This window comes from Microcebus murinus, chromosome 4 (assembly GCF_040939455.1).
Source record: "Microcebus murinus isolate Inina chromosome 4, M.murinus_Inina_mat1.0, whole genome shotgun sequence".
NCBI classification, from domain to species: domain Eukaryota; kingdom Metazoa; phylum Chordata; class Mammalia; order Primates; family Cheirogaleidae; genus Microcebus; species Microcebus murinus.
Genome location: NC_134107.1, coordinates 696,419 through 708,821, shown reverse-complemented (window position 1 = coordinate 708,821; position 12,403 = coordinate 696,419). Strand labels below are relative to the sequence as shown.

The following is a 12,403-nucleotide window of genomic DNA, read 5'->3' as shown; positions in this document are numbered from 1 at the left end:
AGTTGCAGCCATCGGAGGCCTCCGAGAACTACAATTCCCAGAACACACAGCAACCTCCCAGTCCAGCCCCAACTGCCCAAGGGGCTGAATTTGAACTAGAACAAGGAAATCTCACCTGTCCTGGGAAGGGAGCGTCCTGGCCTGCTTAAGGTGCATTTGTGGCTTTATTCCTTGGGACCTGCGTTGGCCTGAGAAACCCCGGTTACAAGCTTAACCTGTTGATCGTGTGATTATCTCCTCATAAACTCTGCAGGATCCATTCATCCAGATAGGTTTGCCCAGACCCTGCTCTGTGCCAGCCTGGGGTGGCGGAGAGTGGTTGACAAGAGAGACTCAGCCTCTGCCCTGGCAGTCAGATGGAGGAGACAGGCCCATGAAAGGTCAGCTCCCTGAGGGCAGAGGCTGGCTGGGGACCTCCTGTGACCTAGCACATGCGAAGCAACAAGTGAACGGACTATCTCCACTCGCCTTCCATTCCACCGTGCCTTCTGCTAGCTGCCACCCTATTGCACCATTCTAGAGCGTGCTGTGTCTCTCTGGCCTCCAGGCCCCTGCACACGCTGTCCCCCCGCCAGGAACACGCGCAGCCTATTCGTTGATGTATCTGCAGAGGTAGGACAGAGCCTGGCACGGAGCAGGGGCCACATTAAATACTAGATGCGTGAACGGATGGATGGATGGATGCCTTTGTCCATTGTGTACCCCAGGAAGCAGGGACACTCGGGACCCTCCCTATTCATCTCGGCCCCCCGCCTGCCCGCCCGGAATGAATGCATCTTTTCATCCCTGGGAGGACGGCCCGGCTGGGGCAGAGGAGGCCGGGCGGGGAACTGGGCTGGGGGCTGCCACAGGCGCCTCCCCGCACGTCTCCTAAAGTGCCCACTTTCCCGGATGTCAGGAGTTCGCATCCTCTCCCCGAAACCCGGCCTCGGTCACCTGACTCGCACGGCCCGGCCCCGGCCCCCACCTCCCCGGGCACCGGGCACTGACACTCGGCCGGCAGCACGTGGTGCAGTGGCCCCAGGCTCCCATTGGTCGCGCGCCGCCCTCGCTCCGCGGCGCCTGGCAGGCGCGCTGCGCCCCCGTGCGCGGCGGCGCGGTGGTACAGCCCCCGCGGCCCGGGCGGGCGGAGCGGCCCACTGCGCCGGGGCGCGGGGGGCGCCGGGAAGCCGGCGCGCGGAGGGATCCCTCTGGAATGTGTCCGCCGGTCCCACCCGAAGCGGGCCGCCGCCGATTGGCCGAGCGCCGCAGGCCGCCGCCGCCCATTGGTCGGCCGCCGGCGCCGGCCCCGCCCCGCCCCGCCGCCGCTGCGGGAGAGGCCCGGCCGAGTTTGCGGAGGGCCGAGCCGGCGCGCGGGGCGGCGGGGCGGCGGCGGCGGCGCAGGTGAGTGGCCCCGCGGGCCGGGGGCGGCCGCCGGGGACCCCGGGGGCGCGGGGCCGCGGGGGTCCGGCCGGTCGCGCAGGGCGGGGCCGGCCCGGGGACGCTGCGGGGGTCCGGGGCCGGGCGCGGGGATGCCCGAGGCCCCCTCCCTGCGGGCCAGCTCCCTTCCCGCCGCCGGGCGGCCGTCTCCCGCCCCTGCCCCGTCCCCCCTCCGGACAGTGCCCGTCCCGGCGGGGCCAGGCGCGGGGTCGGCACTTCTGACCCCTGCCCGGGCTCCTCCCCCGCGAGCTGACCCGGCGTCTGAACGCCCCGGGGCCTGGGGGGACGCGGTGAGGACCGAGCTTTGGAGGATCCCGATGCGAGGAACGCACCCCAGCTAGCATGTATCGAGCGCTTCCGTGTCACGCATTTCCCATGCGGATCACTGAATCAAAGCACCTCATGGGAGGTGCTGCTACTTCTTTTAGAGGTGAGGCAGCAGACCCAGAGAGGTGGAGTGACTTGCCCAAGGTCACACAGCTCGCTAGTGGCAGATCCGGGACTGGAGCTCATGCCTCAGAGTCTAGAACTGGAGTCCCAACCACTAGACTGGATGCCCAGTGGCTCCATGGCCCCAGTGTTCCTGACCAGCCCCTTCCCACCCACCTCCCCACCTCATACTCGCCATCTGGGCCACACCTGCTGGTCTTTGCTTCCTCCCCTGCCCCTCCCAACCCCCAGAGGTTGCCAGACACCAGTTGCTCCAACAGGAAGCTGCCTCCACTCCTTTCTCTCCTGAATTGGAAAGGGGAGGCCCGAATACCTGAGAAGAGAGTGACATGCCCGGTGGAGACAGGCAGGGGGCCAGGATGCTGGGGTCCTGGGTCCACTGGGTCCCCCAGGCAGCGGGGGCCAAGGCTGGGCAGTAGGCGTTCTCCCCGGAAACACCCAGGAGCCGGTTTTTCAAGAGTGAATCAGAGGCCTCCTTCTCTCCAAAGCAACACCTTGCTGGAAGGGGGAGCCTGGGCGTGGTGTCCCCCACCTCCACTAGCTGATGGGAGCTCCTGGGAACTCCTTTCCCCTCTTCCTGCCCCCCCCCCCCCCCGCTGCGCTTCTGTGGGACTGAGGTCCTTCCCAAGGACGGAGTGCCGAAATTCCAGCCCACAAACTCGGTGCCCAGGCTAAAGTTGCTCTTCTTCGCCCCTGTGCTCTGGTGTGAGGGGACAGGGAAAGCCTGGAGGCCATGAGAGTTAGCGACCCCACAGCAGGCGTGCTGGGGGGCTCTTTCGAGGATGAGGGGGCCTCCAAGAGCAATCAGAATGAGGACATAAGCCACGTTCATTCATTCTACACATACTTGCTGAGCACCTACTATGAACCAGGCACTGTTGTTGGCACAGAGGATGTGGTAATAAAAAAGACAAAAATTCCTGCTTTTGGGGAGTTGGCATTCTCATGGGGGGAGACAGGCAGCAGACAAGGTAGCAAGTAAATGAAGAAGATAATTTCAGATTGCGTTAAGTGCTGTGAACAAAGTAAGAGGGGGCAGCGTGACAGAGTAGTTGTGGGCAGGGGATGCTCTTGGGCTGAGGTCCGGATGACAAAAGGAGCCGGCCCTACAGCGATCGGGCAAGGGGCACGGCCAGGGCAAAGGCCTTGAGGCTGGACCCAGCTTGGAACAGCGCTTCTGGGCAGAAGACGAAGCCAGAGCCACGATTCTGCAGGGCTTTGTGGGGCAGAGTAAGGAGGTTGGAGTTTTCCCTCTGGAAGGTGGGAAACCGTTGTAAGGTTTCAGGCAGGGGAGTGATGCCATCTGGTTTACGTTTTAAAATAGAGACACGAAGATAAATAACAGCCTGAGCCTGGAAGACAAGAGTTCTGCTAGAACAGCATGTAATTAAGCTCATGGGCCTGAGCTGCCTATACCACAGGGGCGGTTCTAACAGGCCGGGGCAAGCCGGGAAGGCTGCCTGGAGGAGTTGGCCTGAGTAGGCCTTGGCAGGCAGAAACGGCTGGGATATTCCTGGGCTGGGAAGGGGAGGAGGCACTAATACCAATGACAATAATAATAACAGCTTCCTTAAATGGAGTCTGGGGCAGAGTGCTGGGCCGGTTGCATGCATAATCTCTTTGCATTTCCACAAGCACCCTGACGGACAAGAATTCTGCCTATTTTTCAGATGAGGACACTGAGGCCCTGTGAATGAAGTGACTCGTGCACGGCCACACAGCTGGTAAGGAGCAGGAGCGGGATTCGAACCCAGGCTGCGAGGCCTCTTATGGCCTGGAAGGCAAATTCATTAATCCCCCACTCTCCTCACTACTGTTATTCCCGCCTTCACAGGTGAGGACACAGGAGCCGGCTTGAACCGGGGCAGTGGGTGTGGGCAGAGAGAGCGAGGAGATGGGGAGGTGACAACGGGGAAAAGTGATTTTATCCCAGGTGAGGGAGGAGCCCTGAGAGGGGTCAGAGCAGAGACAGAAGCGATGCGGCTTACTCTTCACAGGGTCATTCTGGCTGCCAGCTTGACGAGAAGCTGTGGGGCGCACGTGGGAGGCGGGGAACCCGCGAGAGGTGACCGCGCTGGTCTAGGTGAGTGATGATGGGGCCAGACCAGCCGATGTCAGAGGAGGTGTTAGAAGACAGGCGAATGAATGAATGAATGTATGAATGAACACATGGATGCCCAGGGATAGGTACAGCCACCTGGGCTCAACTGAATCCAGGTTGGCCCCCTGGAAGAGACAGTCTGAAAGGAGGGACCAGGAAGCCCCCTTTTCACAGAAAAGTATAATCTGGGCTGGGCGCGGTGGCTCACGCCTGTAATCCTAGCACTCTGGGAGGCCGAGGCGGGTGGATTGCTTGAGGTCAGGAGTTCAAAACCAGCCTGAGCAAGAGCAAGACCCCGTCTCTACTATAAATAGAAAGAAATTAATTGGCCAACTAATATATATATATATAAAAAATTAGCCGGGCATGGTGGCGCATGCCTGTAGTCCCAGCTACTCGGGAGGCTGAGGCAGGAGGATCGCTTGAGCCCAGGAGTTTGAGGTTGCTGTGAGCTAGGCTGACGCCACGGCACTCACTCTAGCCTGTGCAACAAAGTGAGACTCTGTCTCAAAAAAAAAAAAAAAAAAAAGAAAAGTATAATCTGGTGTGTAATTCGAACCTCACCACCAGCAGGGAAAGTGCTGGAATATCCTCTCCTGCAGACCAGGCACCTGCAGCCCTAGAGATGGCGTCGCTGAGGGGTACCTTCGTGGTTATGCAGGTGGCCTGGAGAGTCAGACAGACCTGAGGACACATCCACCCTCTGTGACTTTGGATGTGTGATTTAACAGTGAAATCCGAACTCTTCCCCGATCTGTAAGGCTCCCGGGGAGTTTGTCCCTGTCACCTCTTTTCCCTCCCGCGGTCACATTCTCCCCTTCGTTCATTCCCCTGCAGCCGTACTGGGCTCCCAGCTGATCTGCGAGCCTGAGGCAGGGCACGTCCCTCCTCTGCTCAGCACCCTCCATGGCTCCCACCTCACTTGGGATAAAAGCCAACATCCCCCTGGAGGTCCAGAGGCCCTGCTGTTCTGCTCCCGTCTTTGTCCATCGTGTCGTGCTGCAGGAGAATAGGCGGGATGGGCTAACGCATAAAGAAAAGAGATCTGTCGAGTTCGCAGCTCTCCAGCCCGAGCAGTTCAAGGGCATGGCGCTGCTTCTGGCGGGGGCTGCGTCACAGCGTGGTGGGGAAGGTCAGAGGGGAGGCGGGCACGTGCAAGGAGAAGGAAACCTGAGGAGCGCCCGGGTTTATAACAACCCACTCCCCCAGGAACTGGTCTGTCCTCTTGAGAACTCGTTCAAGGGAGAGAGAACACACTCACAACGGCATCAAGCCATTCATAAGGGACCCAAACACCTTCTACCAGGCCCCACCTCCCAACACTGCCACTTTAGGGATCCAATTCCAGCATGTGGGGGTTTTTTTTGGTGGAAACAGACAAACCGTCTCCAAACTATAGCAACCCTGTTACCTTCCTGCCCTCCCCTCCTCCTCCCTCTATCCCCCTCACTTACTCTGTTCCAGCTACATGGGCCTCCTCGCTGTTCCAACGGCCTTTGTACTGGCTGTTCCCTCTGCCCGGAATGTTCTTGCCCCAAAGGCTGGCATGGGTGCTTTCCCCTGTCATTCAGCTCTGAGGTTGAGCTTCACTTGCTCAGAGAGACCCTCCTCGACCTTGTCTGTAGAACTCGTCTTGCTTTTTTGTCTTGCTAGCACTATTAGAAATTGTATTAGACATTGACACATTTGCTTGTTAACTGCACATCTCTCTCTGGACTGTACCCTTCTGGAGGGCCGGGACAGAGGCCCAGCTAGCCTGTATGGCACCTGCGAGTAAATTAGATAGGTAGCTCTCCCTCCCAGCTGACCAGACCACACCAAGGAATGTAGCTTGGCAGGCAGAGCCCACAATGAATTTTAATCCCACTTGCCACCTTGGTCTAGTGCTTTTGCACAGTGCACAACCCACGTAACCGCACGTGGTGGCCCTACTCAGGGATCTTGTTTGTCTTATTAAAGGCAACATCTAAAATGGTGCATTAGCTGGGTGTGGTGGCTCACGCCTGTAATCCTAGCACTCTGGGAGGCTGAGGCGGGAGGATCTCTTGAGCTCAGGAGTTCAAGACCAGCCTGAGCAAGAGCGAGACCCTGTCTCTAGCCAGTCCAGAAATTAGCTGGACAACTAAAAAAAAAAAAAAATATATATATATATATATATAAATTTGCCAGGCATGGCAGCACATGCCTGTAGTCACAGCTACTCAAGAGGCTGAAGCAGGAGGATCTCTTGAGCTCAGGAGTTCAAGACCAGCCTGAGCAAGATCGAGACCCTGTCTCTAGTCAGTCCAGAAATTAGCTGGACAACTAAAAAAAAAAAATATATATATATATATATATATGTATATATATATAAATTTGCCAGGCATGGCAGCACATGCCTTTAGTCACAGCTACTCAAGAGGCTGAAGCAGGAGGATCTCTTTTTTTTTTTTTTTTTTAGAGACGGGGTCTCGCTATGTTGCCCAGGCTGGAGTGCAGTGGCTATTCACAGGCGCGATCCCACTACTGAGGATCTCTTGAGCCCAGGAACTTGAGGTTGCACTGAGCTACAATGATGCTACTGCACTCTACCCAGGCTGACAGAGCAAGACCTCTGTCTCAAATAAATAAAATAAAATGATGCATGGAATAGGCTGGGCGTGGTGGCTCATGCCTGTAATCCTAGCACTCTGGGAGGCGGAGGCGGGCAGATTGCTCGAGGTGAGGAGTTCAAAACCAGCCTGAGCAAGAGCGAGAGCCCGTCTCTACTATAAACAGAAAGAAATTAATTGGCCAACTAATATATATAGAAATGAGCCGGGCATGGTGGCGCATGCCTGTAGTCCCAGCTACTCGGGAGGCTGAGGCAGGAGGATCGCTTGAGCCCAGGAGTTTGAGGTTGCTGTGAGCTAGGCTGACGCCACGGCACTCACTCCAGCCTGGCCAACAAAGTGAGACTCTGTCTCAAAAAATAAAAAAGTAAAATAAAATAAAATGATGCATGGAATATGTTAAACACTCAAAAAAAAAAAGTTTGAAGGGAGGGAGGAAGGAAGAAAGAAATAGAGAAGGAAAGGAAAGAAAAAAGGTATGTCCATCAGGACGGGTTTTGTTGTAGTAACAAGCAACCCCAAATCTTAGTGGCTGAACTCAACAAAAGTTTATTTTTGGTTCCTGCTACAGTTCCATTGCAGCTCGGCAGGTGAGCTGCATTCGTTGTCATCAGTCAAGGTGTGACCTGATTGAGTCTCCACCGTACCGAACGCGGCTGCTCATCCCGCCCAAGAGCGATGGAGTTGTGGAGGCCCACACTCTGGCAATTAAATGCTTCAGCCCAGAAGGGTCATAGGTTGCTACCTCTCGTGCCCGATTGGCCAGAACTAGTCATTTACCTGCCCAGTCACGAGGGGGTCGGGAAGGGCCATCCCCTGCGTGCATTCAAGAGGGAAGAATCAGAAATTTTTGCACACAGCATTGAGTGACAAAGAGAAGTCGCTCTGCGTGATTTAATCACCTTGAACCTCCATTTTCTCCTCTGTTAAATGGGCACGATGACAACGTATTGTGCTCTGTGCCCATACTACAGTGTGGTAAAGGATTAGGGAAGATCACAAGCGTTAGGGTGGGGGTGTAATAGATACTAAGTGTTGTTGTTACTGCTTTCTGTGCAAATACCGACACCAGGGTCTGAACTGAGGCGAGTTTGTTCCGAGTACTTCATTGGGCCTGTCTGATGCCAGGAGAGACGGAGGAGTACTGAGGCCACTGCCCAGCCCTGAGCCCCGCGTTCTGTCCTGCAGGTCTTCCGGCCGTGCCCCTACTTCTCGCTGCCCATGCCGCTGGGACTGGGGCGGCGGAAAAAGGCGCCGCCTTTGGTAGAAAATGAGGAGGCCGAGCCAGGCCGGGGCGGGCTGGGCGTGGGGGAGCTGGGGCCCCTGGGCGGAGGTGGGGCAGGGGGGCCCCAAATGGGCTTGCCCCCCCCACCCCCAGCCCTGCGGCCCCGCCTCGTGTTCCACACCCAGCTGGCCCACGGCAGCCCCACGGGCCGCATCGAGGGCTTCACCAACGTCAAGGAGCTGTACGGCAAGATCGCCGAGGCCTTCCGCCTGCCAACTGCCGAGGTACCCGCTGGGGAGTGGGCACCAGGTCCCTGAGGGGGCTACAGGCCTGGGCTGGCACCCTGTTGGTGAGCTGGGGCTTGGATGCTGGGGCTGCAGGTGCTGAGGTCTGTGCCCCAGTGCATTGTGGGGAGTTGGAGGCCAGTGCTGGATGCTGACTTCCCATCAGACACTGGGAGGTCTGTGCCCCAGTGCATTGTCGGGAGTTGGAGGCCAGTGCTGGATGCTGACTTCCCATCAGACATCGGGAGGCCTGTGCCTCAGTGGATTGTGGGGACAGATGGCCAGGGCTGGATGCTGAGTTCCCATCAGGCACTGGGAAACCTGCACCCCAGTGGATTGTGGGGGCTGATGGCCAGGTCTAGAAGCTGAGTTCCCATCATGCACTGGGAAGCCAGTGCCCCAGTGGATTACGGAGGCTGATGGCCTCCATAACGGATGCTGAGTTTCCTTAAAGCCTTGGGAGGCCTGCACCCCAGTAGATTGTGGGAGGCCAATGGCCACAGCTGAATGCTGAGCTCTTATCACGTACTGGGAACCGGTACCTCAGTGGTCTGTGGGAACTGATGGATGCTGAATTCCCATAAGGCACTGGGAGGCCTGCACTCCAGTGGATTGTGGGAGCTGATAGCTAGGGCTGGATGCTGAGTTCCCATTGGGCACTGGGAGGTCTGTAATCGAGTGAACTATGGGAAACTGGAGGCCAAGGCAGGATGCTGAGTTCCCATCAGGCACTGGGATCCTGTGCCCTGATGGATTGTGGGAGCTGATTGCCAGGGATGGGTGCTGAGTTCCCATCAGGCATTGGGAGGCCTGGACCCCAGTAGATTATGGAGGCTAGAGATCAGATGCAAGATGTACTTTCCAGGCTGGGCGTGGTGGCTCATGTCTGTAATCCTAGCACCCTGGGAGGCTGAGGCGGGTGAATCGCTCAAGGTCAGGAGTTCAAAACCAGCCGGAGCAAGAGCAAGACCCCATTGCTACTAAAAATAGAAAGAAATTAATTGGACAACTAAAAATATAGGCCGGGCGTGGTGGCTCACGCCTGTAATCCTAGCTCTGGGAGGCCGAGGCGGGCAGATCGTTTGAGCTCAGGAGTTCGAAACCAACCTGAGCAAGAGCGAGACCCAGTCTCTACTATAAATAGAAACAAATTAATTGGCCAACTAATATATATAGAAAAAATTAACCGGGCATGGTGGCGCATGCCTGTAGTCCCAGCTACTCGGGAGGCTGAGGCAGGAGGATCGCTTGAGCCCAGGAGTTTGAGGTTGCTGTGAGCCAGGCTGACATCCCGGCACTCTAGCCCAGGCAACAGAGTGAGACTCTGTCTCAAAAAAAAAAAAAGATGTACTTTCCAATGATGCATTGGGACACCTGACCCCAAGGACTGTGGGGGTGGGAGGAGGGAGGCAAGGAGGGCAGCAGGGGGGTTGAGCAGGGAGTAGTTGCTGGGGTCCCAGCGAGCAGGGTGGAGGTCTGTGCCTTCCCCAAGCATTCACTGAGCACCTGCCATGTGTCAGGCTCTGCCCCCTGGAAACAGCAGTAAGTTTTTGCTGGCGCAGAAATCCTCGTCCCAGCAGAGCTGGTGTGCTAACGGGGGCCGCCCTGCCCCGGCTCAGGGCGTGGGCAGGCGCTGGACGGAGCCCCCCCAGCCCGATCCCAGCCCTCTGGGAGGCCGAGGCGGGTGGATAAGGTGAGCGTTGAGTGTCCCCCGCCCTTGCAGGTGATGTTCTGCACCCTCAACACCCACAAAGTGGACATGGACAAGCTGCTGGGCGGCCAGATTGGCCTGGAGGACTTCATCTTTGCCCACGTCAAGGGGCAGCGCAAGGAGGTGGAGGTATTCAAGTCGGAGGACGCGCTGGGGCTCACCATCACGGACAACGGGGCCGGCTACGCCTTCATCAAGGTGGGAGGCCGGGGCTCCGCGCGGGCCTCGGGGCCAGGGCGGGTCATGGGACGCCCGGGCGGAGCCAGAGGGGCCGCTGACACCCCGTGTCCCCATAGCGCATCAAGGAGGGCAGTGTGATCGACCACATCCAGCTCATCAGCGTGGGCGACATGATCGAGGCCATCAACGGGCAGAGCCTGTTGGGCTGCCGGCACTACGAGGTGGCCCGGCTGCTCAAGGAGCTGCCCCGGGGCCGCACCTTCACGCTGAAGCTCACGGAGCCCCGCAAGGCCTTCGGTGAGGGGCTGCCTGCCACCTGGACCTCCAAAGCCCCTCTGCCCGGGTGGGGTCCGGCTGCGGCGCTGGGGGCTGCCAGCAGGTGGCGCCCAAGCCCCGCCGCCTGCAGAGATTTGGGGGGGTGCCGCAGCGCCCTGCTCCGGGAGGGGGTGCTGGCTGTCCGCCCAGCCTGGGAGAAGGGCGGGGGCGAGGAGGAAGTTGCCCCCACACCCAGTTTCCAGCAGCCATTAGCCCAGCCAAGCGCCCCCAGCCCCGAGAAGCCAGGCTTGGCTGCCTCGCGCCCCCCCTCCCCACCTCCCCGCTTCTGCATCTGGCTTCGCTGACTCTCAGGAATGGGCCCGAGGCCTCTGCGGCGGGGGTGGGGGACCCAGTCGCTTTCCCGGGCAGGTAGGCCCGGGCTGTGGCGCAGCGCCGCACCCCTTCGGCCCCCACGCACCCCCACTTGGCGAGAGGAGGGTAGCTGGAGACCCAGGCCCCCAGCCCCTCCGTCCCTGCCCCTGAAGCCAGCAGACATGGCCTCTGCAGCCTCCCTCCTGCGTTTCCCATTGCTGATCCCCGACCACCTCTGTGCCATGCCTGCCCTCCCGCGACCCCCTCAGCCTCTAACCCCCAGAGCAGCTCGGGGAAGGTTGGGGGGCGGGGTGTCTACGGCCAGCATGGCTGGGTTCCTGCCCAGACCCCGCTGAAATCGAGCCTCCCCCATCCTCACCCCTTCCCTGCCTCCCGCAGACATGATCGGCCAGCGCTCAGGGGGTGGCCGCCCCGGCTCTGGCGCGCAGCTGGGCACAGGCCGAGGGACCCTCCGGCTGCGGTCCCGGGGCCCCGCCACGGTGGAGGACCTGGTGAGTGACCCGGCCCCCCTCGGGCCTGCGCTTCCCTGGGGGCAGCGTGACCTGTTAGGGCGAGGGGCTCTGCACAGACAATCTGGACTCAGATCCAGTTCTGCCACCTCCCAGGGCCCTTCCTTGGGCAAGTGGGCCTCGGTTTCCCCATCAGTAAAATGGGGACGAAAATAACACGGATGCTTTCCTCACTGGGTTGTTGTGAGGACTAAGTATGTGCTTGTGTACAGTGATGGCAAGGGCACCCCGCACTTGATAGGTACGGTTACTTAGTTCATGTTATGATGATGTCACTGTCCCCCCCCCACCGCCACCTCAGCCCTCGGCCTTTGAGGAGAAGGCGATCGAGAAGGTCGACGACCTGCTGGAGAGCTACATGGGCATCAGGGACACGGAGCTGGGTGAGTGGCGGGGACCTGGTCTGGGTGTGGGTGGGGGTTCTAGGTCTGGTGGGGGCTGAGTCTCCTCTGAGCCCCCCTCCCCCGCCCCTGGGCCATCTGTGCCTCCGTTCTGCCCCGCCCCCAACAGCGGCCACCATGGTGGAGCTGGGGAAGGACAAAAGGAACCCGGACGAGCTGGCCGAGGCCCTGGACGAGCGGCTCGGGGACTTCGCCTTCCCCGATGAGTTCGTCTTTGACGTCTGGGGCGCCATCGGGGACGCCAAGGTCGGCCGCTACTAGGACTCCCCCGCTGGACCTCCCGGTGATGCCCCGGGCCCCGCCTGGTCAGGAGCCCCCGAGAGGGGACACCCGGGCCCAGGCCCACGTGTCTGGCTTGGGCCGAGTTCGGCAGCCCCAGGGACACGTGGAGGGAGGCGGGCCGGGCCCCCGCCCCACTGCTGTCGGTACCACCCCGTTCCTGGCTGGGGCCCCGGACCCCTGCCCGTTCCCCACCTACCTCAGCCGGGTCAGGCTCGGGAGGGGTTGGCCACGTTGGGCAGCCGCCCCCGCCTTCCACACTTTCCGCCATCAGCTGCCAAACTGGTCCCTCTGTCTCCCTGGGGCCTCGGGCTCTGTTTGGGGGTGGTGACCTTCCTAGTTTCCTGATGCAGGGAATACGGGGTGGGTGCCCCCCCCCAGCAAATGCAATAACACCCTCCCCCTCCACCGCCCCCCTCCCGAGAGGAGCCCCCTCCCCGTGGAGTCTGTTACCTCCGCATTTGAAATGAGTCTGCTGTGAACCCCAACCTCCTCCCCACCCCACCCCCACCTCTCCCTCAGGGCCCGGCCTGGGACCGAGCTGGGAGAGGTGGGCTTTTGTATCTGGATTTGCTGTCTCGGACATAAAGACTCTATCCGCTGTC

The 12,403-nt window shown here is 59.7% G+C and overlaps 1 protein-coding gene across 3 annotated transcripts; it reads left to right on the top strand.

Moving 5' to 3' along the window:
• Positions 1-1,274: 1,274 nt before the first annotated feature.
• On the top strand, positions 1,275-12,403 carry GIPC1 (GIPC PDZ domain containing family member 1). 3 transcript variants are annotated; one of them, XM_076001447.1, is made up of 9 exons: positions 1,275-1,383; positions 3,540-3,703; positions 3,867-3,952; positions 7,750-8,070; positions 9,794-9,979; positions 10,078-10,258; positions 10,988-11,100; positions 11,420-11,501; positions 11,629-12,403. In XM_076001447.1, exons 4-9 carry the CDS (start codon positions 7,783-7,785, stop codon positions 11,778-11,780), a joined length of 1,002 nt encoding a protein of 333 aa, XP_075857562.1. In that variant the 5' UTR covers positions 1,275-1,383; positions 3,540-3,703; positions 3,867-3,952; positions 7,750-7,782; the 3' UTR covers positions 11,781-12,403. The 3 variants fall into 3 exon arrangements, with proteins under 3 accessions (XP_075857562.1, XP_075857563.1, XP_075857564.1); XM_076001448.1 differs by lacking the exon at positions 1,275-1,383 and adding an exon at positions 1,574-1,849; XM_076001449.1 differs by lacking the exons at positions 1,275-1,383; positions 3,540-3,703; positions 3,867-3,952 and having other exon boundaries at positions 7,746-8,070.